The 27,789-nt window shown below is 37.3% G+C and overlaps 2 protein-coding genes across 2 annotated transcripts; one reads left to right on the forward strand and one right to left on the reverse strand.

Moving 5' to 3' along the window:
* Positions 1-4,115: 4,115 nt before the first annotated feature.
* LOC137708589 (two-pore potassium channel 5-like) lies at positions 4,116-6,619 on the reverse strand. The gene is made up of 2 exons (XM_068447702.2): positions 5,296-6,619; positions 4,116-4,728 (listed from the first exon to the last, which is right to left on the reverse strand). The coding sequence occupies exons 1-2, from the start codon at positions 6,504-6,506 to the stop codon at positions 4,581-4,583; spliced, it is 1,359 nt and encodes a 452-aa protein (XP_068303803.2). The 5' UTR covers positions 6,507-6,619; the 3' UTR covers positions 4,116-4,580.
* A 12,943-nt stretch (positions 6,620-19,562) lies between these two features.
* Positions 19,563-26,081, forward strand: LOC137707529 (ABC transporter B family member 11). The gene is made up of 13 exons (XM_068446413.2): positions 19,563-19,691; positions 20,223-20,623; positions 21,071-21,125; positions 21,214-21,389; positions 21,506-21,727; positions 21,836-22,074; positions 22,238-22,763; positions 22,853-23,126; positions 23,447-24,330; positions 24,436-24,702; positions 24,839-25,102; positions 25,238-25,531; positions 25,610-26,081. Exons 2-13 carry the CDS (start codon positions 20,294-20,296, stop codon positions 25,964-25,966), a joined length of 3,888 nt encoding a protein of 1,295 aa, XP_068302514.2. The 5' UTR covers positions 19,563-19,691; positions 20,223-20,293; the 3' UTR covers positions 25,967-26,081.
* The last annotated feature ends 1,708 nt before the right edge of the window (positions 26,082-27,789 follow it).

Below are 27,789 nucleotides of genomic sequence, written 5' to 3' on the forward strand. Positions count from 1 at the left end.
GCAAATCAACAAGCCAAATAGGGCTCTAAAGCCATCTCCAACCGAGGGCTGGCTAGAGGGCTAGTTTTAGCCCTCTGGCCCTCCAAGATTCTCCAAGATATTAATATTTTAATGAACAGTACAAGGCTATATTTCCCTCCGTCTCCAACCGAGGGCTAGAGGGCCAAAGAGCTCGTTTTAGCCATGTCACAAAAAATCGTCTCCAACCAAGGGCCAAATGGCTATAGGGCCAAACATAATTTATTATTTAAAAACTACAACTTAAATGTTGTTTAAGTTTCATTTTGTTAAATGTTTTTTTTATGTTGTATAATATTTATGTTGGTTAATGTTATTAATATTGTTTAATGTTGTTTCATGTTACTTAATTTAATTTAATGTTGTATAATGGCTTAGGAGATTATAGAAAAAAATAGAATTAAAAAAAAATATGAAACAAATTTTGTGAAATAGAAGTTATAGGAAAAAAAATGGAATTTAAAATAAAATGAAACAAATTTTATGAAATAGAAGTAATAGGAAAAAATGAAATTTAAAAAAATATATGAAACAAATTTGTAAAATAAAAGTTATAGGAAAAAAATAGAATTTAAAAAAAATATATGAAAAATAGAAGTTATAGGAAAATTTTTGTAAATAAAAAATAATAATAAAACTGTTAAAAAAAAATATTCAAAGAATTCCTGTTGGTTATAACCAACATGAATACATTGTATTACTAATATAAATGTATTACTGTCGGTTAACCGACAGTAATACATTTATATTAGTAATACAATGTATTCATGTCGGTTATAACCAAAAGGAAATCCAACATAAGCAAAAAAAAAAAGCCAACCCTCTAGCCCTCTCAGATTCCGTGGGGCCCTCTCAAATTTCATAGCTCTCTGGCCTAGCCCTCGGTTGGAGACGGTTTTCGGGCTATTTTCGACCCTTTGGCCCCCTGGACCTTTCGGTTGGAGATGACCTAATACCAATGTAAATCAAGGAAAAGATTTTTATCACAAATGGTCCCTGAAATTGATCCTCACCGTCAAGATGGTTCCTGAAATTAAAAATCAATCAATGTAGTCTCTGAAAATAGGTGTTGCAAATCAATATGGTCTTTCTGCCACACTTATGTTAAAAATTCTGTTAAGTGCTGATGTGGCACATAAATGGGCCCCACAAGATTTACGGGTTTTTATCACAAATGGTCCCTAAAATTAATCCACACCATTAATATGGTCCTTAAAATTGAAAATCAATCAATATAGTCCTTGAAAATAGGTGTCCAAATCAATATGACCGTTTCGCCACAATTTTGTAAGAAATTTGTTATGAGTTGATGTGGGTTTAATAATTAATTAAAAAAGTTGTCGAAATACATTTTTGCACAATGGAATTTTTTTTTTCTTATAGTAGGGCCTACTCCGAAAATAGCTCCCTTCCATAAATTCTCAAAGGCATAAGGCTTAACCAAGGCCTAAGAGGGGGTGTGAAAATAGTTTTCAACCAACAATAGATGCACCTCGGTTATAATCTCATTATCTCAAGGCAGACCTCGTCATTCTTTGTATCACCAGACCACCAGGGAAGCGCCGAACAAGCTCTCCAAGATTAAGGTTGTAAGGATGTTGATCGCCTAAATATTAATGGTGATGTCCCAGAAGTCGTTGCCAATGGGCCAAGCCGCCACCAAAGGTGATCTCGATCCAGATTCAATTCGGTGAAAGGTGTCGAAGTGTATAAAGATGGGTGTATTGAGATTTCTTTTTTAGAGAATAGAGCGTGAATGAGGTATAGAAATGTGGATTGGGATCGGATGTGATGTGATTGCAGAATTGGGTTTTTTGGTTGACAAATTTTTTATTAACTATTAAATCATTAAGCCTATTTGTAATTTTTTTTAAAATTTAATTAGACTTGTGTGACCCATTTATGTGTCACATCAGCACATAACAGAATTTTTGACATAATTGTGACGGAATGACTGCATTGATTTGAGACACTTACCTAAGGGACCACATTGATCAATTTTCAATTTCGGGGACCATTTTGATGTCATGGATCAATTTCAAGTACCATTTGTGAGAACAAGATGACTTATGGGGCCTATTTATGTGTTACATCAGCAATTAACAAAATTTTTTAACAGAGATACCTATTTTCATGGATTATATTGATTGATAATCAATTTTAGGGACCATTTTAATGGTGAAGGTCAATTTCAAAAATCATTTGTAATAAAAACCCATAACTAAAGGGAAGTGTTATTGACACTCTAAAAATATCATTCTACACTTCTCACAAATGTATGTTTCTTTCATAATATAGAGTGCTAATAACAATTGCCTAAGTAAATAGTATTCTCAAATAATCATTGTGGAAGACCTTCACTTGTTACGAACGTTCTAGGCCTTCTAGCCTCTGTGTACTTCTGGGTGGTAGGGCCCAACAAAAGTTTAAAGCTTTTTTTTGTTTTTTGTTTTTTTTTTTTTTTTTTTGAAACTAAGTTTATAGCTTAGTTATATTCGGATATTTAGAAAATTTACGATCATAACACGTCAAAAGAAATGATAATTCGTAATTTGGACATTCAGAAAATTTACACTAAGCCCATACAAACCCCCGCGTATTAATCATGCTAGGCTATATCAAAACAAGCTTACAATATTAGTACATTAACATTTTAATTCCAATTACGCCAAGCCACTCTTCACCTAACATGCTTAAGTGGGTCTGAGCCACATAACGAGGCTTGTCGAGTGAGTTGTGGTGTCGACGATTACAAAAGTTCAATGGGCTTATGTGAAATTCAAGTTTGTGGATCTTTTGGGCTACTTTGGAACAAAAAAAATAGGCCCACAACTTTAGTTTCACGTGAAAATGTTGTAGGAGATAATTATCTGTTCATTCCTTTACAACGTAACTAAAACACTTCAAAACTAATAAGAATTAAAAATCCAATTCGCCTAGATTTATGCGTTGACCAAGTCCGACCTTGAGCCATGCACCTAGTTTTAACGTGTTGGAAGAACCTAAGCATTTTAAGCTCGCGCAAGAAATGAAGAAGAAAACAGAGAATGAGCGTAGCAAAAAATGGAGCTTTGTTGTGGGACCAGGTGCAGGAAAGAAGGGATTCTTAGCAGAATGTTCAGCCTAGCTTTCACGAGGCAATTGACTCTTACAATACTAACCCAATGAGACAAGATGTAGCTACAACAATGGAAAAGACAAGGGAGGGCTTAACAAAACAAGAAGAAGAGAGAAAGCCCAAGAATTCTCCAGGAAGATTCTGAGGAATTCCCGCATATTTAAATTGAAGCCTTCAACACGCTTGAATAGGGGGATGGACTAATTCATGAGCTCTAGCCTTTCCTTCATTCTAACCTTTGCAATAAGCCTCCCTTACCCCTCAAAATTATCCCCATTAGAAATCCTAATTAGCCACTTTAAAACGAGCAACCATCAATGATATATCTCTCACGCCAAATTAGTAGGCTTTTAATTCCTACAGCACTCATCACTCAAGCAAGTTACAATTTGTTGTTATAATTATTCAATCATTACTAAAGAAGTTGCTCATTTATCTGGAATATCTCTGAAAACATGCTTTTCTTTGAAGGTATCTCAGGATCTCGTGCCGGAAACAAACCAGGAGAGTTGAGCGTCTCAAAGTTCAGTTTTGCTTGATCAAAAGGTCCCCAACACTTGGTCTGGAAGGTCAATTAGGATAACTACGGTATATTGAGTTGTCCCAATGATATTCGCTTCCTAAATTCCTACAACTATGGCGATAACTCGTGAAGTGAGCTAAACTACAGAGAACATGTGGAGGGAAAGGGAGTTTGATTCTGTCTCACACACATTTCAATCTCAACAATATCCCTTGTGATTTATTTTATCTTAATACATGCAATGTTTCTACAAGAGGGGATGATTTGAATTCAAGATGCGGTGGGTTAAAGAGGAACGCCCTGCCCACCAGGAGAATCCACAAATGCTAAGTTTTGCTTAAGTCGGCCTAGACTATAACACAAGCTGTATAGTACTACACCGAGGAACCAGTTCACTGTATCTACGATTGAGCAAACTACCAAAAAAGAATTATAATGTCAAAACACGAAAAAGGATAGGAAAAGGAGAGAAACTATATCAGATTATTCAAAGCCTTCATGAGAGTATATCAAAGCCTTCATGAGAGTATATCTCCAACTACACGATGTAAATAAAGGGAATCCGTGTACGCGCCAATGCCACATGACCTTCTTTGTTTCTCGATTCCTTTTTGTTGTAATTACAGTACAAAAAAAGGAATAGGGAAAGAAAGGAAGAGATTCTAACTAACTTTGGACAAATTGTCTATGCACTTCATCTTCTTTAATCCTCGTCCAGCAGCTCGGTGCAGAATAATGTCTATACAGTCCATCTTTTGCAAGGCAAGCTTACTGCAATGCATTAATCTTCAAAGAATAGTTTGTCAGGAATATACAATACAAAGGCCTTTGCGTTCAACATTCCCATGCTTTCACCAGAATGAGAAAAGGAGTCTGTTTCTTTGAACAAAAAGAGCAGAATCCAGCCTTAACCATTTGAAGTTACAAGCGATGCGCCAACAGATCAGGCAGTGTTATCTTCCCAGAGTGGTTCTGGTCAAGCCTACTGAACTGATCGCAGATTTGCAGAATATCTTTCTCCCCTATCTTTCCCATCTCTTTAAGCTTGTAAATAACATACTCTGACTTACTGAAATGTGAATGTGCAAGGTAGCCTGTATGATTCACAATTCAAACTTGATATATGTAGCTAAAAGCTGAAAAACTAATATGGATGCAAAACAAATAAGCATACGGAAATGCTCCTCTTGAATTATTCGCATTTCTGTAGCAGGACTCTGGTGTCCACTACAATAGTCAGCATCCTTATCAGATCGACGCACCTAGACGTTCCATGTTAGACTAATTTCATCTTCAATTGCCAACTCAATTCACTCCAAACCATCTCGTCTTTTGGAGGCTCTAATTTGAATTAAGTACATTTGCTAAGTTCACACTACATGCGCACAAAGTTGCACGGCTATGCTCACACACCTAATTCACATCCCATCATCATACTAATGATCATCCAGACCAACGGTCGATATAATACTTACGCTAAACTGTTACTTAGTTATGATTGACTGTAATCCGATCAGAATTGTTAGAATTTGCTAGATTTGTTGAGTGAGGTGGCAGCTAATGACAATTAAAAAGAGATGGCAATTAAAAAGAAAATGACAGATAGGATGGATGGAATTATGGAAGCACAACACACCTGATGAAACCTTGGTTATTGATGTCGGCGGCAAGCAGATCCTGGACAGTGATATCCCTATGCAAAACCCAGTTCATAATCCTCCTGTGCCTTTTGTCCACCCTGGCCTCTGCTAAATATATAAACGCCCGAGCCACCGCCAACGTCGAAAACAGAAGCCACACGGCGGCGAAGAGTCTCCCTTGGAGAGTCTTGAAGGCCCTGTCACCGTACCCAACCGTCGTAACCGACATAACGGACAAGTAAACAGAATCAATCCAGTCCAAATTCTCCACAAAACATAACACCAAAGCCCCAATGCCGATGCACAGAACCACCACCCCAAGCGCCAGGCCGACCTTGAGTCGGATTCTCATCCTCCCCTTCGCCACATCGACAATATAGTCCCTGGCGGAGAAGCCATGATTCCGGGAAGTCTGACCCATTTGAATTCCGGTCAAGATCATGTTTTCTTGCAAGTCGAGGACAAAGTTGACGACCCCACTGAGCAAAATGTCGATGAAACCGAACCCGAAGAGCACAAAGATGCAAGCAAAAATCTTGGTGAAAGGAGTGGTCGGAGCAATGTCACCGTACCCAATGGTGCACATGGTGACTATACAGAAGTAGAGGGCGTCGACGACCGGGTGGGTTTCGACGCCGGAGAATTTGTCCCTGCTGAAGGAGTAAATTACAACGCCGAGGGATAGGTAGACGAGGAGCAAGAAGACGGCTTGCCTGATGATGGAGGTGGAGTCGGATTGTGGTTTGGGGACCTGGGTTGTTGGGTTTGGATTGAGGCCTTGCATAATGGCCATGGCGGGGGCCGTCCTGCAGCGGTGGAGAGTGCCGGGTCTCTTCTGATAGTGGGCATTCGGGAGTCCGGACGAAGAGGGCTGCGGGTCGTGTTCGTGGACATGGTAATGGTGGGGTTGTTGGAAGTGGTGGAGATTAGGCTCGCTGTGGGAGGGAGAGATTTTGAAAGAGAAATCATCAGGGTCGGGGACTTGAACAGTGGGGGTAGGGGTGGGTCGGAGGAGTTGGTGTTGGGCCCCTGTTTGGGGGCCGAGAAAAGGCTCCCTTTCCATCGGGAGAAAACAAGGGAATAGATTCTCTCTCTTGGTTTGGGGGCTTGGAGTCTTTGGACAGTGGACTGTGGACTGTGGACTGTGGACTGTGGAGGGAGAGTCGAACACGGTTTGAGACTCGGAGCCTGAGGGTTCGAGGAGCATCTCTTAATTAATTTCACGTGGGCGGCAATGTGATACAACGTCCTATCTCACTCAACATGCCGTGAGACACACTGTGCCAATAATATTTGCAGTTTTATATTCGTTACAAAAATATAATTTGAGGCTTAATACGAGTATTTTATATACAACGATATTTTACACTAAAACTTGAGTTTTTAAATAATTAATACTAATTAATACATACACGTTATAATTTGGGATAAATACATAGTGCGTACCGGGAAATTAAAGAAAGAGAGGGGGAAGGTGGCGGCAATGAAGGATGCAGGCGCAATCACGCGATAGACATGATATTCAGCTAACTAACTGAAATAGACTTTAATTAATTTGCTTTTTCCACAGGACATGATATTATAGTTGGACTTTTGCTTTTTGAGTAACTTGAGAGGAAGAAACTCACTCCATAAATTTGGATCATTAGCGTGAATAATCATTTTTGGACATTTAGTTAAGAAAATTATCAAGTTTCGTTATATTCTCGTTGTGTAATCGTTATATTATTGTTGTGTCATCTATCTATGATCAATATGTCATCATCCTTTTAAAAAAAATCATTTATGCAACCAAATGTCAAAAATTCAAAAACTCAAAATCACAAAAAATATTTGCAGTTTTATATTTATTACAAAAATATAATTTGAGGCTTAATACGAGTATTTTACAATGATATTTTACACTAAAACTCGAGTGTTTAAATAAATAATACTAATGAATACAGACACGTTATAATTTGGGATAAATTCATAGTACTGTATTAGCATAGCAGCGTACCGGGAAATTAAAGAAAGAGAGAGGGAAGGTGGCGGCAATGAAGGCTGCAGGAGCAATCACACGGTGCACATGATATTCAGCTAACTAACTGAGATGGACATTAATTAATTTGCTTTTTTTTACAGCACATGATATTATAGTTGGACTTTTGCTTTTTGAGTAACTTGAAGAAGAAACTCACTTCATAAATTTGGATAATTAGCGTGAATAATCATTTTTGGACATTTAGTTAAGAAAATTATTAAGTTTCATTATATCCTCGTTGTGTAGTCATAATATTATTGTTGTGTCGTCTATCTATGATCAATATGTCATTGTTCTTTAAAAAAAAAAAAAAATCATTTATGCAACCAAATGTCAAAAATTCAAAATTACAAAAAATGAAAAGAATAAAACAAAGAACACACCACCCCTCACCAATAAAGCAAATCTTATGGGAGTGGAAAACGTCGTCGATTTGGGAAATAGAATAGGTCAAACGTGTTTTTGGGTCAAACGCACCTCCCTTCTCCTTCCTCTAATTTACCGGATTTTACCCGTAAATTATACAGATCTTTAGAACCCAATTATACCTATAAACTAGGTTGATCATAGCTGTTGGATCTTCGTCAACATAGATTGTTCGCATATTCCGTTTACAGGTGAGAAAAACTGTACGTTACAAGATTTGAAATAGGCCGAAATATCCTCCCCTAAAAAGAATTGTGGGAGAGAAGAGTGATGCAATAATATGTTTTTCTCACAACTAAAAGAGAAAGATTGTCACCTATTGGAGCATGTTGGAGTTTCACCCCAACTTGCAAAATCCTTACCCACATAACTCAAGCCCAAGATATGTATACATCCATGCATGCATGGTTCAATTATTTTTTTTAACAAACGATATTATATATATTAAAGGATGAGAGAATGGTTTAAGCCTCACAATGAACTAACAATAATATGGTCCAAAATTGTCTTTGGTGAGAATTGAACTTAAAACCTTTCACTTACAAGTGAAGAAAAATATCACTAAACTATAGTATTAAGTGACGGTCCAACTATTTTTTAGAACTGTACAATTTGCTGCTATCGTCCCTAGCCACTTTTGTTGACAGCTCCACAAGACTTCAGAGCCCTTCCGACCTAAAGATCCCGTATATAATAACTACACTCATAAGTTCTGTTTAATTTAAGTGATTTCATTGTATTAATATACTTTATCTTCTTCATTAAGATACATTAAATCATTTAATATATTTTAGTATATTGATTTCGGTGCATACATTTTGGTGCATATATTTTGGTAGGTTAATTCAATATAATACTTTTCGGTACATATATTTCGGTACTAACATTTAGGTGCATTAATTGAGGTTTTCAAGTTTGAAGAATGTTAATAAAATTAACAAATTAAAAAAACTTTTTTGGATCAAAAAATGACACACCCCAACCCGAAATGTCCATTAGGACTCCCAATTAGGATGTGCTGACTGACACCTAGAAGGTGACGAAGCCATAAAGTGTAGTGATGTGAAAAATATGAATAAATTTAAACCTAAGAGTGCCTAAATACCAGAGTGCGGTGGTGAGCAGGTATGCACCCACTCACACGTGACGTCAGAGCATAAGTAAAGTACAGTAGAGGGGGTAAAGATCATACCCTCAGAGGTAGTCACTTATATTGACATTTACCAAGAATCCTCATCGATACGATTGTTCAGCCGTTACAACCTGGAGGGGCACAAAACAGAAAACGTGAGTGGGCAAAAACAAAGTTTTGAAAACACATTTCACTTTTTAAACGTAATAACCCCTCGCTGTAAAACCCGTATAAGTTTCCCAAAAAAATAATGTAAACATATATGAAAACTATACTTAAGAATAACCGAACCATGTGTATGCCATGACAATTATCTTATCCATGAATAAGTAAGCCAGGTGGATTGCACTAATATAAAGTGACATATCAGCCGGAGTCACCTAACGTGACATGTACGGCTGAATCAATAACTCAACAATCAAATCAACTCTTGCACACGAGTCGGAACCACTTATGTGATCCATACAACAAGTTAGGTGTAAATAAGTACGCTTAAGTGTTATGATCACGTGAAGGCTGTGCGAAGTATCGCAAGTCACCTACAAGTCGGAACCACTTAATGTGGTCTGTACGACAGGTTGGCACATTATGCCACATTATGCCTAAAGCTTACCTAAGCGTCCACATCGTCGAGCAACATTATGCCTGACTCACCTCGACCTGGAATGTCCACTAAGACTCCGAATCAAGTTGTGTTGGCCGACTCCTAGAAGGTGATGAAGCCATAAAGTGTAATGATGTGGAAAATGTGAATAAATTTAAGCCTAAGAGTGCCTAAATACCAAAGTGCGCTGGTGAGCGAGTATGCACCCACTTCACATGTGTCGTCAGAGCATAAGTAAAGTACAGTAGTGTGGGTAAGGATCATACCCTCAGAGGTAGTCACTTATATTGAGATTTGCCAAGAATCCTCGTCAATACGATCGTTTAGCCGTTACAACCTGAAGGGGCGCAAAACAGAAAACGTGAGTGGGCAAAAAACAAAGTTTTGAAAACACATTTCACTTTTCAAACGTAATAACCCCTCGCTGTAAAACCCGTGTAAGTTTCCCAGAAAAATATTGTAAACATATATGAAAACTATACTCAAGAATAATCGAACCATGTGTCTGACATAACAATTATCTCATCCATGAATAAGTAAGCCATGTGAATTGCACTAATATAAAGTGACATATTAGCCGGAATCACCTAACGTGACCTATACAGCTGAATCAATAACTCAACAATCAAATCAAATCCTTCTCACGTTGAACTCCTAGTGATGTTTTTAATCTTAAATTGAAGGTTTGTGGGTGATTTAATACAAATTTCATCTCGGGGAAGAATTTCACTAGATTTGTGGAAAGTGAAAGTGAACAGTGGTTGTTTGACCATTTTTAGACCACATTAGGTAGCTTCGACTCGTAGGTGACTTGCGATACTTCGCACAGCCTTCATGTGATCATAGCACTTGAGCGTACTTATTTACACTTAGTCTGTCACACAGACCACATAGGTGGTTCCGACTCGTGTGCAGGATTTGATTTGATTGTTGAGTTATTGATTCAGCTGTACATACCACATCCAGAGCCGGAATATGACAAAAAATATATCTAAATGTTATATTGATAAATTCAAATATTTAATGGAAGACATTGAATGAAATACACATTAATTAATTTGAATTAAGGACACATCAAATACTATAATCAATATGTAATTTAACACCAGGTCTATCACATCCCGGTCCGGGCCCCCACCACATCCCGGACTCGACTCCACCGTAGCATGATATTGTCCGTTTTGGACCCCGACCACGCCCTCACGGTTTTGTTTCTGGGAACTCACACGAGAACTTCCCAGGGGATCATCCATCATGGGATTGCTCTCACGCGCTACTCGCTTAACTTTGGAGTTCTGATCGAACCCGAAGCCAGTGAGTCCCCAAAAGGCCTCGTGCTAGGTAGGGATGAGAATATACATATAAGGCTTAGAGGATCCACTCCCCTGAACGATGTGGGATGTTATAAGGTCAATATGTGATCCAACACCAGATTTTTGTGAAATTTCAATCTTTTTTAAATATTAAAGTTAATAAACCCCTAAAATTACAGCTTAAGCTTAATCCGTTTTAATGCAGAATCAATCCTAAACATTGCATTTTAATTAGTTTAGCATAAAAATAACTCAAAAACCTATTTAGGTTAGTCAACTTAAAAATGTTACTCAAAAGCATATGCCCATTTATCGTAGTGGGGGACAATCATGCCATGCACCCTAATGTTAGTGTGATCCTTTCTGATTGCCCTCCCCCTAACAAATAACTATTCAATCCACTAACGTTATTTTTCTAACTTAAAAAAAAAATAATAATAATAATAAAAAGGCTTACTTATAACAATAGTTCACGAACTTTTTTTTTTGAAGTATAAAATATTATCTACACTAAAAGAGATAAAGAAGTAAGTTAAATCTTATAGTAAGTTAATAAATTCACGAACTTAACAATGCGTTGCGACATGATCATTTTCACCAATTACGATATATTTTTCCATTGGAATATATTAGGTTTCCACTCCCACCGAACAACCATCGCTATTTATTATCTATGTGACCAGCCTAAGACCTAATTTGTTTGGGCACCGCCAATGCCATGTCATCTTTAAATGTATGTCCCTAATGGATTTGGATCCTCTCTCGAGCCCAAGGAGAGGATCCTCCTGATCAAGAACTGTGGACCGTTGGATGATTTTCATCCAACGTCTATAATTATTATAACTTTAAAGGGACCCTCTTATTTGTAACCGTTGGATTCCCACAGTCCTTGGTCAGGAGGATCCTCTCCTTGAGCTCAGGAGAGGATCCAAGTCTGTCCCTAATTGTCAATTAGGAGGAAAGTACTACTTTACCCTTTCATGTTAGACTTAACATCAACTTGACGGAATTGACAAAATCTTGTTAAAAAGTGAAACGAATCCTGAGTTGAGGTTCTATTCTATGGGGCATTTCAAAAATAAGCTAATAATTTATATAAATTCGTGAATTACGCATATAACTTTACATATTCTTATTTAAACATTAAGTGCATATACAAAAAAATTAATTAATAATATTTTCATCGTGTTTATTTAAATATAATTATACATGTATGTATTTTTCATGTACCATACTCATTTCCTATAATATAGTGTTGTGATACTAAACATCTAAATTTTTAAGATTTCACAATTTTCATTTGTATACTTGTATTGATACTGTGAAGTATGAACCCTTTAGAGCTTCCGGAATATATGTTCATACATTGCTACACTATACAATTACAATTTGTGACTCAATTAACCACATCAAATAAGAGAACGACACATGAACATTAGCTCAATATGTTAGATTTACCCTTAACGTCGTGAATAGACCATACTGTTCTACCCAGCAGGTCCTGAACCTTCAAGCTCATGTATGTCAAGCTGTCCTTCGACCCATATCCCCCACTCCTGTGCCTTTTCTAGCTCAAGGAGGAAGAGGTCGACTTTTTGGAGTCTTCCTTGGGTGTCATACACTCCGGCACATTTACCTGCAACATGCCTACTGTCAAATTATCAGAGAGACAAGCCAAAGTTCACTTCCAATCACATCGATATTGTCTCCAACTTGTTAATTACCACCAATCACATCGATATTGTCTCCCACTTGTTAATTACCACCTACACAGTTCGACAAGTGTGTGTTTTATCACAAAAGACTTCAGTATTAGTTAGACTGAGGTTGAGATATTTAAACTCTTCTTTTCTCTGCCTTTATTCGATGTGGGTATATCAACATGCCCTTTCACGTGAGACCTGATTAGTGGGTCACACATTGGAGATCCACACATCAGCAACTATGTGGAGTCAAGAGGACTCACCCAACAAGCGAGGCCAAGGGACCCACCATCATCGCACGGGGCTAAGCCACCAATTACATGGCAGTACGGGTCCACTTCCTGACTTTGATACCATGTCATATTATCAGAAAGATGGGTCAAAAGCCCACTTCCAACAACAATGATGTTGTCTTTAACTTGTTAATCACCTCATGCACAGTATGACATGTGTAAAGTTTATCGCAAAAAGCATAAGTATCAGTTGGGGTGGGTTAGGATATATAAACTCTTATTTTTCTCTGTATTTACTCAATGTGGGATATTTAAATTGAACACACCCCTTCACGTGGGACCCAATTAATGGGTCACACGTGGCAAATCCACACATGGCAAGTGGAGCCAATGAGACTCACCTAACAAGCAGGGTCAAGGAACCCACTATCATCACTCGGGACCAAGGAGACACCCATTACATGACAGTACGGACCCCGGCCTTTGGCTCTAATACCATTTTGAAACCCGAAAAGTTCCATAAATTTATTAGAAATATTTATTTAGAGTTTTAGATGCCAATTTTATTGGTGATTAACGGTGCAGCGTGAAGGCTTGAGGTGGTGCCTGTTTTTTTTCATATTAATGCAAAACATGGAACCTGGAGGTGGCAAGGGTGGATATGGATATATGTTTAAGTGCTTAATCACTTATATTTTTTATGTGTGTGATTATAGGTTTGATGAATAAGCAGTATAGGTTGCTTAGTCTTCATAAAAAAAGTGGCTGCGTGGAAGGCCTTTAGGACACCGAAACCATCCAATTGGAACTAAGTTGATGCTGGCTTCCTTAACCTATAAATAGGAGCAAACGTTCCTGTTTAATATTGTGCAGCGGAATTGGCTAGTTTGCATGCAATGCATGCAACGTGCTAAGGCCTTTATATTATAATATATGTGTGTGTGTGTGTGTGTGTGTTTAGCTAGAGAGAGAAAAAGAAAAAAAAAGAGGGAGCTACGGTTCGATATATGGGAATCGGTAGAAGGCTTGTTGATGAGTATATATACATCTATGTGGAATTGTTCATGGAGCACTGTAGTGTTGGGGCATCCCAGGGATAAATGTAAGGCACAAGGGAACATTAGGGCATAATGGCTGATTTAAGAGTCGCGTGGTGAGCTACATATTTGTAATACCCCATATTTAAAAAAAATGGTTATATATATATATATATGTGTATGTGGGTAATTATTTTTTTACGTAATGATTTTATTAGATTTATTTTATGCAAGAACCTACTTGCAATATGTAAAATAGTTTCAATGTAAAATCCTTTTTGCTACAAATTATTTCAAAAACTAGCTAGTATTATTTTATGTTCATATGTAATTAGAGATATTTTTAGTTTGAATTGGAGAAGGAGATTATGATGAGTTTGGCTTGATATTTTTACCAAATAAGAGTGAGTTGGCAAGTTTGTAATCATTAGGAATCTAAGAGTTAAATGTTTGGTGATGATTGATCCCCTCCAAAATTGGAGAGGTGGGATTCATAATCCTCAGACTTTGAACGTGATTTTGAGTATTTGTCCACATGCATGGGAATGATTGCTTCCACTTACAAGATGTCCAAGTGTTGCAACACAAAGTGAAACGTGTCCTTAAGGCTTAATGGAGGATTCCATTTCTTCATCCATAAAAGCAGGGGGAGGAGGGAAATGGGGGAAGAATCAACACACACCACCAACAACAACACACAGGGAAAAAGAAACAAAACCTCATCTTCTTCATGGACCACTCTCCCCCCACCATCCTTTCCTTTTCTTTTACCTTATGTAAAGGCTCTAGGCCATCTTCAATGCCTTTTTTTTTTTTTTTTTTTTTTTGTAAATCTCTCTTACATAGTGAAAATATTAATGCATATGCAACCCTAGTGGACGTAGCCAAATTGGTGAACCACTTAAATCTCTGTGTTCCTTTGTCTAATTGCAATAAATTTGAGTTGGCAAACCATTTAAACATTGAGTTATTAAATACAAACATAATGGTAACATATTGCTTATCATTTACATTAAAGATTATTATTTTGTTAATATTATGATTATATTATTCTTGTTACTAATCAATTTGATTTATGTTGAAGCTTATAGGCTTGTTAAAGAAAATGTGAGGCGTCGGGTGCAGGGCTTGAATATACAAATTGATTGATTATAAAATAATGAAATCTTGTATATGACATGCGTCGGGGGAAGGGCTTGAATTCGAATATACAATTGGGTGTCAAGGGAAGTGCCTGTTTAATAAAGTGGAAACTGAGAGTTTAATTATAAAAATTAGGTTAAGGGATGAGCGGGAGTTAAATCATATTCTAAGGTATTCGGAGCCAAGTGGTATAATAGGGAGTGAGTACATCCATGCATCTCATGAGTGTGTGTGTGTGTGTGTGTGTGTGTTTCATGCATTCAAAAGAATTGTTACAATATAATTATTACTTTGTTGGTAGTTTTTGTTGTGAATTAATTTGTGTACTATTTTATTTCCGCTGCGTATTTGATAAATTTTTATGAAAGATTTTGTTGATGGGGTAATCGTTATAATTTTTTTTTTCACCATATCTTGGTTGTAAAATTTATTTCTATAGCTAAGATATGGCTCACACCCTAACTTGTGAATAGTCTTTATTCGTGGGTCGGGGCGTGACAATATTATGGAGGATAACCAACACGTGAAGGGACGATGTGATATGGCATGATACATCATAAAGACTTGATATGATTATACGATGTTATAGTGTGAGTAAAACAACACACTTGACTAACATATTACATATTATACTTACTGGGCGATGGTGGTTGTCGCTCACCCCTCACCCCTCACCCCTCACCTTTTATTTTACAGATGAATTATTTGGCAACACAGGTGATAGACTAGATGAGGTTGTGTTAGACGAGGAATTTAAGGCTTTTATTTTTATACACCCTGTAAACATTTTGGAGTTATTTTTATAAGAGAAGTTGTTAGTACTCTTATTTTTACTTTTACCCATGCATCGTGCGCATGGTCGATTTTTTTACACAACTCCGACTTCGGAGCGTGATAACCATGTCAAATTATTAGAAAGACGGGTCAAATGTCCACTTTCAACAATACCGATACTTGTTAATTGCTACCTGCATAATCCGACAAGTGTGGGTTTTATTACAAAAGGCTTTGGTACTAGTGGGAGTGAAGTAATGATATTTTAACTATTGTTTTTTGTCTTTCTCGATGTGGGATATTTCCACACGTCCCCTTATGTGTGACCCAATTAGTGGGTCACACGTAAAAGATTCACACATCGACAATCATGTGGAGGCAAGGAGACTTACCTAGCACGCAAGGCCAAGGGACCCACCATCATCGCACGGCTGGCCTATGCATTACATGGCAAAACATGTCCGCTCTCTCACTCTGATACCATGTCAAATTATCAGAGAGATGGGCCAAAAGCCCACTTCCAACAACTACGATATTGTCCTCAACTTGTTAATCACTCCATGCACAGTACGAACGTGTGAGGTTTTATACAAAAGGCCTTGATATCAGTTGGAGTGGAGTTGTGATATATAAACTATTCTTTTTCTCTATCTTTGCCCAATGTGGGATATTTGAACACACCCCCTCACATGGACCCAGATCAATACGCAGTTGAGTAGGTCGATCACGAACGCTACCCCATAGAACACGGACATATGAGTTGATACCATTACTATCTATAGAAAGATATCGAGTGTGAATCTATAGGGTCACACGTGGAGATTCACACATCGGCAACAATGTAGAGCCAATGAGAGTCACCCAACAGGTGGGGCCAAGGGAGAAACCATCATCGCACATGGTTAAGGAGACCCACCTCATCACATGGCAATACAAGCCAGCTCCCTGACTTTGATACCATGCCAAATTATCAGAGAGACGGGCCAAAGGCGACTGCCAACAACACTGATATATATTATCCCCAACATGTTAATTATCACTTGCACAGTCCAACATGTATAAGGTTTTTATTGCAAAAGGTATCATTATTAGCTACAGTGGAGTTAGGATATTTAAACTCTCTGTTTTGTTGTCTTTGCCCAATGTGGGATATTTCAACACCTACCACCAAAGACTTACTTTACTACTTGCAAAGTCTGCACCACACCAATAGAACGTAGCGGTTTGTCTAACATGCCTTGCAACCTCACCTCCCAGCTACCTGGGATGAGTTCCTTCTATAAATAGCCAAGTCGAACAAGTAGATCGGTAATCGACACTTATTACTTAGCATTTTCTCTGTTCTAGCTTCCCTCAAATTATTTCCGACTCAAGCATCAGAGGCCCCTTGGCAAATATCCTCCCCCTTTTCTCCAATGTTCGTCAATTAAGCTAAGTTTGATTTCGTCAATCCAGCATTCGATGGAATTTGCATCCATGCTACCCGCCTTGTGAAAGTGGAGGTAATATATATAACAAAAGGCTTGGGCATAAAGAAAAAAACAAAACAAAATGGAAGGGCCTAAGAACACTTTTAGACGGGCGAAGAATTTGTCCGAATATATGAGTTATTTAGGAAGGCCCTTATCATCATCATCCATCACTGGATGATTATAATTTGAAAAATAAAATATATTTCCTTGAGCTTAATCAACCAAAATTTTGCTTTATACAAAAGATTCTTGAAATAGTTATTTGACTTTGTTTAGTTGTTGTTTTAACTTTTCTTCAACGGGAGAGGATAAGTCAAGGGATCTGGCTTCTCTGCCCTCCCAGTTCTCATACGCTCTTGTCTTCTTTTATTTGTGCGGTCACGATTAAGACATGTCAACATTTTTTATCACTATTACATTTTGTTTATTATCTCTATAAAAAAAAATTAATATAAAATATTGACGTGACTTAACCGTGATCGCACAAAATAAAAGAAGATAAGAATATGAAAACTGAAAGGATAGAGAAGCCTGATCCTAATTCAAAAGTAGCTAAAAGCTCGCAGTCAGCGAAAGAGGTTGATTAATATAAATCTTAAAAGAAACTTTTGTATAATCAACCCAGCTTAGCTCAGCCATGACGTGGTATAATATTTATTTGATATCTTCACTAACTTTATATTGAGGATGGCGTCCCACTGCCGTACTCTAAATTACGGAGGTGGTTAGGAATCTTAATAATCTATCTGTCCACCCAGCCAGTACATTACACATGGAGTTGATGAACCAGACTTGCTTGTCTCACCTCATGTCACTTATCAATGGATTACAAGTCTAGGCCTAAGAGACTCTGTATCAACAAGCTTTAAGGTGCTGCACTTGCAATTTTTCATATCATCAACTAGTGGATTATTCTAGCTTAGTTTCTTCTATAGAAATAATTAGTACAATCTAACATATCAAACAATGTCTTCATGTCGTCGTAAACACTACTAAGAGTAAAAATCGTGCCAAATTACCACCTTGACTAATCTTTTAATGTGAATATGGTATTAAATTAGAAAATTGATTTTGGGGCCACTTTCGGTGGCCTTCTTTTATTGAAAGGTCAGAGTTTTTATTTTCCTAGAGTATTGGATGAAAGTGTTTCTCCCTAAAATATAATATTATGAAGAATTTTTATGTTAAAAGCTGAAGAAAATAGTGGAATACTATTCTATGTCTGGTTAAGAATTTAGGACCTGTTTGATATTTTATTAATAAAAAATTATCATTTTTCAAAACATTTCTTAAGAATGGCCTAAAATTTGAACACAATTTTTAGTTCAAAAAGTTAAATTCAAGTATAATATTAAGGGATGTGATATCCACATACCTTTTTTTACTTCTCACACATCTTTCTAATTTTTGGCCGTCAGGTTGGATGAATTGAAAAAGATTAACAGACATAAATTAACAAATGATGTGTGAAAAGTAAAATGGGATGTGTGGATAACACATCCCAATATCAAACAAGCCTATAAAACATCCTAAAATTTTTGGAATGTACTACATAATTAGAAAGAATGACTTCAAAATGAGATACGTTTCATTTGACATTTTTCAGAGTCATACATTTTGCAAAGTCTAAATACAGTGCTTCAGTTGAATACATCCTGAAGTAGTTTCCTTGCTAATGCCACCATCGGAATGAAGAAATGTCGTTTTATCTTTCTTGTTAGAACAAAATATATTTTGTTTATTGGTGAATGCATGGTGGTTGTTGGAGACTTATGACTCAGAAAATATAAAAAGGATTTTCCTTCTAGATGCTAACTACTGTAGATTTGACATTTCTATCCACATGCCCACGTCACAATGGCCGTATTCTCCTTTCTCAATATGAATGAGCGAAAAAAATTAGGATTTCACTACAAAAATAAGTGGCAATATATAAATTTGAAAAGTAGCTAAACGTTTTATAAGCACTTATAAAATTTGTATTTTCATCAATGTGAGATTCTTTTAGAATAATACTATTCATACCATGTTTTTGTACCATATTTTTATACCATCTTAGGTGGCATCTGATGTGGATAGCCTTATCATTTGAAAAATTTGCAAAACCCAAGGAAATGAAGGAGAAAAACTCATCGTACACCACAATCATCATTTAATTAATTAGTTTTTCTTAATTATTAGTTTATTAAATAATGAATTAAATTTAAAAATATAATTAATTCAAATGATGTGGCTGTTTACATCAAATACCACATAAGATGATACAAAAATATGGTACAATAACATGCTATGAATAGCATTACTCATTCACATGAGTGAATATTCATAATAGCAGTCGCAAAGGTTGAAAAGGCTGTCATGAATAATATTAATAATATTAACAATTATAATTCTTGCGCGATAAGTAATACCAAACCGCTCTAGCACAGAGTGCATTTATATAAATATCTGCAATTAGTCAGAACAAGCACCCCACAAATACAGAAAGCTGGTGAGTGCCGGCGGATTCTTCAAGCTCAAGATACCCTTTTGGTAAGTATCTCATTTCTTGCTCTGTGTTTCTGTGATTCGGCATGTCATATGGGTTCTCTTCTGTTCTGTACTAAGTTGTGATGCTGCTTAATTACTTTCTTTTACTGCTCCATATGTTTTGGTGTTGTATTGGGTTTCTCGAGTTGCAGAGATTCGAATCTGATTCCGTCAGTTGCTCAATAAAGTTGCAGTCTTTTTTATTCTATTGGGACCCAATCACTTGATAAAACATCTTTACAGTATCAATCTCCTCCTAATTTTTCTTTCTCTGGGATCGTTTTGTTTTCCTGCCTTGGCCTGCCGGCGAGGTGATGTATTGTTGTTAGACTTGTCTGCTTGTCACCTTGGAATAGAAGACTAGTATGTAGTGTTCTTTTTTTTTTTTTTTTTTATATATAAAGATTTAGGTTTTGTTTCTTTTTTCGTTTTAAAATCTGAAGCCTGCTTGCAGATATGGAAGTAGTTTTCTGCTAGCAGATCTTTAGCTGGCTTGGCTTGTAAGTTGACGATTACAGGCCTGTGCTTGTGCAGGTGTAGATTGAGGTATAACAACTCAGGAGTAAAACACCTCAATACTGAGATAAGTTCTTGGGGTTGGTAACATGGCCGAGGAAAATGGCCTGGGTGGCGCTGTACCTCAAAAGCGTGAGGATACCACTTCAGGAAACCAAGTAGAAGAGAAAAACACCGGCACGGACGGGGCTCATCGAGGCTCAGACAAGAGCGGCGGAAATGAGAAAGTTGAAAAAGTTGCATTTTCAAGGCTATTCTCATTTGCAGATAAGACTGATATTATCTTGATGCTCGTTGGCACAATCGGTGCCATTGGGAATGGCTTGTGCATGCCCCTTATGACCATATTATTTGGGGACTTGGTCAATGCCTTTGGAAATAATCAAAACAATTCAGATGTAGTTAGTGTTGTTTCCAAGGTAATTTTATGCTGCACAAGCCGAGTGTTAATCTTCTATCTTTGTTGAAAAATCGAGTTGAACTTTTAATTGAGTTTTGAACTACCTTTACGAGGTGAAATATTAGAGTTCCACAAGTTCAAATCAATTTATTGAGCTCAGGTTTTATGTTCAATTATTCATTCAATTACGAGTTGGACTTCTAATTAAGTTTTGAACTACTTTTATGAGTTTAAATATTAGAGTTCCAAAATTCAAATCATTTTAATGAGCTCAGGTTTTTATTTTATTTATTTACTTATTTTTTATGTTCATTTATTCTTAGAGGATTCTTTTTTTTTTTTTTTCTTATCAGAAATTTTTAGGGGATTCATTTGATAATTATAACATGTTCTCTTCCTCTATTGATTCATTAAGTTGTTAACTTAAACATGTTGTTAATCACTTGCTTATCCTGGTACTCCGTAGGTCTCTCTAAAATTTGTGTATTTGGCGATCGGGGCAGGTGTGGCAGCAACTCTTCGTAAGTACAAACGTTTTTAACGCATACGTAGAGAGATTCATTCATATATCAAGCATTTGAACTGATACAGCTGTATTCTTGTTCACAGAGGTCGCTTGCTGGATGGTAACAGGGGAAAGACAAGCTGCAAGGATAAGGGGTTTGTATTTGGAAACAATTTTGAGACAAGACGTTGCCTTCTTTGATTTGGAAACAAACACTGGAGAGGTCATTGGGAGAATGTCTGGAGACACAGTTCTCATACAAGATGCCATGGGCGAGAAGGTACTGAGCTGGCTGCACAATTGCACCCGTAAATTCACCCAGGGAGAATAAAAACTTTGAAATTTGTTATTCTTTTTATGTAACTAAAGGTCATATTCGTGCACTTGTTCATGCAGGTTGGAAAATTTTTGCAACTACTTTCAACATTCATAGGAGGGTTTATAATAGCATTTATCAAAGGGTGGCTTCTTACCGTTGTCATGTTATCCTCGATTCCTCTGCTCGTGGCAGCTGGTGCAACTATGTCAATCGTTATAACCAAGATGGCATCCCATGGACAAAGTGCTTATGCAAAAGCCGCAAATGTTGTTGAACAGACGATAGGCTCCATCAGAACCGTATGTCACATTAGCCTTGCAACTATTGAAATAATTACGTTTATTTTTTTTTATTTTTTTATTTTCTTTTACCAAGAATATGATGTTTGTCATCTGGTTTCTATGTAGGTTGCATCCTTTACTGGAGAGAAGCAAGCTATAACAAGTTACAAAAAATATCTTGTGGATGCTTACAAATCAAGCGTTTATGAAGGTACTGCTGCTGGAGCAGGTTTTGGCATCGTCATGCTAGTTGTGTTCTGCACTTATGCCTTGGCGATATGGTTTGGTTCAAGAATGGTAAGGAATAATGGATATTCTGGGGGTGCCGTGCTGAATGTGATTGTTGCTGTTTTGACTGGATCCATGTAAGCGCCATTTTTTGTTTCTTTTTCTTTTTCTTTTTCTTTTTCTTTTTCGTGTTTGATGTAAATACTCGTACGCACATGCAGGTATACGTGAGTGCCTCTTATTGTTTTTTTTTTTCCTCCTCTTTTTATTTAACTTAATTAACTATTTTGGATGAGTTAGGTCTCTGGGGCAAGCATCACCGTGCTTGAGTGCATTCGCTGCTGGTCAAGCTGCAGCATTTAAGATGTTTGAGACTATCAGTAGGAAACCAGAGATTGATGCTTCTGACGAAAAAGGAAAGATTTTGGATGACATTCGTGGAGATATAGAGCTGAGAGATGTTTATTTCAGTTATCCAGCCAGACCAAATGAACCAATATTCGACGGGTTCTCTCTTCATATATCTAGTGGCACCACTGCGGCTTTGGTTGGACAAAGTGGAAGTGGGAAGTCAACAGTCATCAGTCTGATAGAGAGATTTTATGATCCACGAGCTGGTGAAGTTTTGATAGATGGCATAAACCTAAAAGAATTTCAGGTGAAATGGATTCGGAGTAAAATTGGTCTTGTCAGCCAGGAACCTGTACTGTTTGCATCCAGCATAAAGGACAATATTGCCTATGGAAAGGATGGTGCTACCATTGAAGAGATAAAAGCAGCATCTGAACTTGCAAACGCCTCCAAATTTATTGATAAATTGCCTCAGGTTCCAACTAATTCTATCTAATTGTAGTTTATATTATATGTGTGATCTTAAGAATATTAGTTCATTGGACTTTAATTATTCCTGGTCAGGGAGTTGACACCATGGTCGGTGATCATGGAACTCAGCTATCTGGTGGGCAGAAGCAGAGAATTGCTATAGCAAGAGCAATTTTGAAAGATCCACGAATTTTACTTTTGGATGAAGCTACAAGTGCACTTGATGCAGAATCTGAGAGGATAGTTCAAGAAGCATTGGATCGGATTATGGTCAACAGAACTACTGTTATTGTTGCTCATCGTTTGAGCACAGTGAGGAACGCAGATACGATTGCTGTCATTCATAAGGGAAAGCTGGTTGAAAAAGGTATTTTACCTGATAAAGCTAGCACATTCATTTTATTCTTGCATATGGAACCATAGAAAGCATATGTTTCCCAATTCCCGCCCCCTGATCAGCCATGCATTCAACAATAGACATATATCCATTGCTTTCTTCTACTATAATGCGTTGCTTTTTCCACAAAAATCTATTATAATGTCCAATGTCCAGGCATAGTGATTGTACTTCTGGCAGAATTTTGGATTACTCCGAGCTGCAATTGATTGTTAGATCCCAGGTTCCTGCCTGTTTGTCACGTGTATAGGTAGACATATTAGTTAATCGTATCTTTGTCCATTGATCAGGCTCGCACTCAGACTTACTCAAGGATCCTGAAGGAGCATACTCTCAACTTGTACGCTTGCAAGAAGTAAACAAGGGTTCAGAACAAATAGGAGAAGCTCAAGACAAATCTGAAATAACTACCGAATCTTTTAGAAAGTCGAGTCAAAGAGTGTCGTTAGCAAGATCCATAAGTCTGAATTCCTCTGTAGGAAATAGCAGCCGACATTCATTTTCAGTCGCCTTTGGTTTACCCACAGGACTTGGTAGCAATCGTGACACCACATTGGCAGAACCAGAGGCTGCTGCCCTGGCATCAAAGCCACGTCCAAAGGTCTCTCTCCGCCGCCTCGCTGCCCTCAACAAGCCCGAGATTCCAGCGTTTCTTCTTGGAAGCTTAGCTGCAATCGCTAATGGTGTCATACTTCCCATTTTTGGTGTGCTTATTTCCAGGGTAATAAAGACTTTCTACGAACCACCTCGTCAACAAAAGAAAGATTCAGAGTTTTGGGCAATAATGTTTATGACCCTTGGTCTGATATCATTTCTGGTAATCCCAGTACGAGGATACTTCTTTTCGGTTGCTGGTAGTAAGTTAATTGAACGTATCAGATTGATGTGTTTTGAGAGAGTGGTTCACATGGAAGTTGGGTGGTTTGATGAGCCTGAGAACTCAAGTGGTTCAGTTGGTGCGAGGCTCTCAGCAGATGCAGCATCAGTGCGGGCCCTAGTTGGAGATGCGCTAGCTGAGATAGTTAATAGCATTGCGACCGGAATTGCGGGTTTGATCATTGCTTTTATTGCATCCTGGCAGCTGGCATTCATTGTTCTCGCATTGATTCCTATGATCGGATTTGGTGCTTATGTTCAAACAAAGTTCATGAAAGGATTCAGTGGAGATGCAAAGGTGTGATTAAAATCTCCCTGATTTAGTAGCACATTTCAAACTTGTAATTTCAAATTATTTCTTTCTGTTGAGGTCTCATAAAGATGTATAATTAAATGGTTGCAGATGATGTATGAGGAAGCAAGCCAAGTTGCTAATGACGCAGTTGGGAGCATACGAACAGTTGCTTCTTTCTGTGCTGAAAAGAAGGTAATGGAACTATACAGAAGGAAATGTGAAGGCCCAAGAGCGGAAGGGAAAAGACAAGGCGTGATCAGTGGAATAGGATTTGGGATATCTTACTTCTTTCTGTTTGGTGTCTACGCAACCAGCTTCTATGCGGGAGCTAAACTCGTCAAGGCTGGCAAAACAAAATTTGCCGACGTTTTCCAAGTAATTATTCCCTCTCCATATGTATCTACCAGTTCTTTTCAGAAAGTGATGAAAACATACATACGAAATCAAAGTGATATATACATTCACACCTAGGTGTATGTAGCTGATTTTAAGATGTGTATTTGGTTTGCAGGTTTTCTTTGCTTTGACCATGGCAGCCACGGGAATCTCTAATATGAGCAGTTTTGGCTCTGATTCTACTAAAGCCAGGAATGCTGCTGCTTCCATATTTGCAATAATAGACAGGAAGTCAAAGATAGACCCTAGTGACGAGTCTGGCATAAAATTGGATAGCGTAAAGGGAGATATTGAGCTTCACCATGTAAGCTTTAAATATCCCTCTCGGCCAGATATACAGATTTTCCAAGACCTCAGTTTAACTATCCATTCTGGCAAGGTAAATATTTCGTCAATTGAACAGTATTTGTGTTCTTTTGTTATTTATTTATAATTTTACTTATAACTTCATGACATACTGATGAACCTCAAGACTTGATATAATGTTTTTTGTATTGGTGAATATGTTTTGCAGACAGTTGCCCTGGTTGGAGAAAGTGGGAGTGGAAAATCGACAGTAGTAGCATTGTTGCAACGATTTTATGATCCAGATTCAGGTCATATCACACTTGATGGAACTGAACTTGGAAAATTCCACTTGAAATGGTTGAGGCAGCAGATGGGGCTTGTGGGGCAAGAACCTGTTTTATTTAACGACACAATCCGGGCCAACATTGCATATGGAAAGGATGGTGATGCAACTGAGGCAGAAATCATAGCTGCATCGGAGTTGGCCAATGCACACAAATTCATTAGTAGCTTGAATCAGGTTAGAACATTTAATAAATTCTTTTTAGGATAGTTTATAACAAGATTGTTTCAGAACTAATCCAAATGCAATGTGCAGGGGTATGACACCGTAGTAGGAGAACGAGGGATACAATTATCTGGCGGGCAGAAGCAACGCGTAGCCATTGCGCGTGCGATAATCAAGAGTCCCCAGATATTACTGTTGGATGAAGCTACAAGTGCACTTGATGCTGAATCTGAGAGAGTGGTTCAAGATGCATTAGACAGGGTGATGGTAAACCGGACCACAGTAGTTGTTGCTCATCGACTATCGACAATCAAGAATGCAGATGAGATCGCGGTGGTTAAAAACGGAGTGATCGTAGAAAAAGGCAAGCATGATAAGTTGATCAAAATTACAGATGGATTTTATGCATCCTTGGTCGCTCTGCACATGAGCGCTCCAAATGCATGAGCTTCTTTCTTGTACACTTTTCTTTGTTTCAACCAAAGACTAAAGAGAAAACTGGCATTGCCACATATCCAAATGGGCAAATATTACAGAAATGCTAATGGTTCTATATTTCACATTCTTTTTTTCTTCTTTTTTCCTTTCTATTTACTTCTTGTATGTACTATTGTTATTTCTAGAGAATGCATAAAAAGTATTTTTAAGCCATAGACGATGGCCTTTGTTTGTTCGTGAGCCTGTTTGAAAAGAAAAGATACCACAAGTTTTTAAGATTATTTCAGTTCTTTTTGAAAAAATAATTCATCTCAAATTCTCTCATTACATTTTGAGAGGAATTTCAAGTTAGTTCGACAAATGCAACATGTTCACCGAGAAGCAAACTTTGTTATTGATGTTCTACCAATGACTTTTGACTTTTCTTAATAAAGAAAATACGATATATTCATTCATGAAAGGGAAATACTATTGGAAAATTTTATTTTAATTGAAGTAAATTATTTTAGTTGAATAAAATTATATTTGATGGGGTTATGACTATTCATGAATAAGGTTGCGATTCTTCAATTTAACGGAAAGGGTGCAACGTTTACCTTTTAATTGAAATGCAACCATATGAAGAGTCACTTTTGTAAGACCATCTCCAATGGTTGAGCTAAAAACCAAATATTTTAGCTCAGAAAATTTAGCTTTTAGCCCAGAAACAGCTTTTCTGCTCCAACTGTTCTAGCTTAAAATTTTAGCTCAGGATTATTAAAGAATGAACTTAGGCTATTTTTTTATTAAATTATTATTATTTTTAAATAAATATGTAGACTATCGTAAATTAATTTTATGAACATTTTAATCTAAAAAAATTTAAATTCCGATAGATATTGGGTGGAGTCCACTCCGATTTCTGGGCTAAATTTTGGGGGGAATTTGGCATTGGTTTAGCATTTAGCCCAAATTTTCCCCTTGGGTTGGAGTGGGTTTGGAAGGAAATTTTGAGGGATAATTTAGCTTTTAGCTCACAATTGGAGTTGGTCTAAGACTTTGTGTATTATGTGATTTGTTGTGGCCGGCTATTTCGTTCTAATTGAATGCATGAAGTCTTGTAGGAAAAGGTTTGGGTTTAGTTTCAACTCGATAAGGACTGGAATGTGGTTAATGAACCAGTGAATACACTCATTAGAGGACAAGGATTGCTTGTCAGTTTTCCAAATGGATTCTAATAAGAGAGACAAGAAGATGCCTATGAATATGATGGCCTCTGCTCTCACAAAACCGCGCTCTCTTAGTGAACCCAAACCCTATTGTCAATTGAGCATATACGAGTTCTGATAGAGGGGGTGTGATATCTACATACCCCATTTTACTTCTCAAATACCTTTTGAATTTTCGGCCGTCGGATCGGATGAATTGAAGAAGATCAACATACAAAAATTATCAAGGCGTGTGTGAGAAGTAAAATAAGGTGTGTGGATAGCACACCCCTTGATAGAGAGGAGAAGAACTATCATTGGAGTTTTTGTTATGGCTTCATCTTCTTCAAGTGATGTAGGTACTATTCTTGGTTGTTACATCGGCTTAGGGCCGTTTATAGAGACTTCATAGTGTCCCCATAGTGCTCTTATAGTGCCATATAAAGCTTCTGTAGTGCTCTTGTATAGCTGTTCTAGATTTTTTTATTAGTCTCGTGATTTATTAACTTTAACTGGATCTCTCAATTGGGCATGTTTATTCTTGCATGTGATATCAGAGACAAGCAACTGATTTTCATGATATTGCAAGCACTGCAGCTAAAGTATAGTCAACTCAAGGTGTCTTACAACACTCAAAACAACAAC

This window comes from Pyrus communis, chromosome 17, assembly GCF_041283825.1.
Source record: "Pyrus communis isolate YQ-2024b chromosome 17, ASM4128382v1, whole genome shotgun sequence".
Lineage (NCBI taxonomy): Eukaryota > Viridiplantae > Streptophyta > Magnoliopsida > Rosales > Rosaceae > Pyrus > Pyrus communis.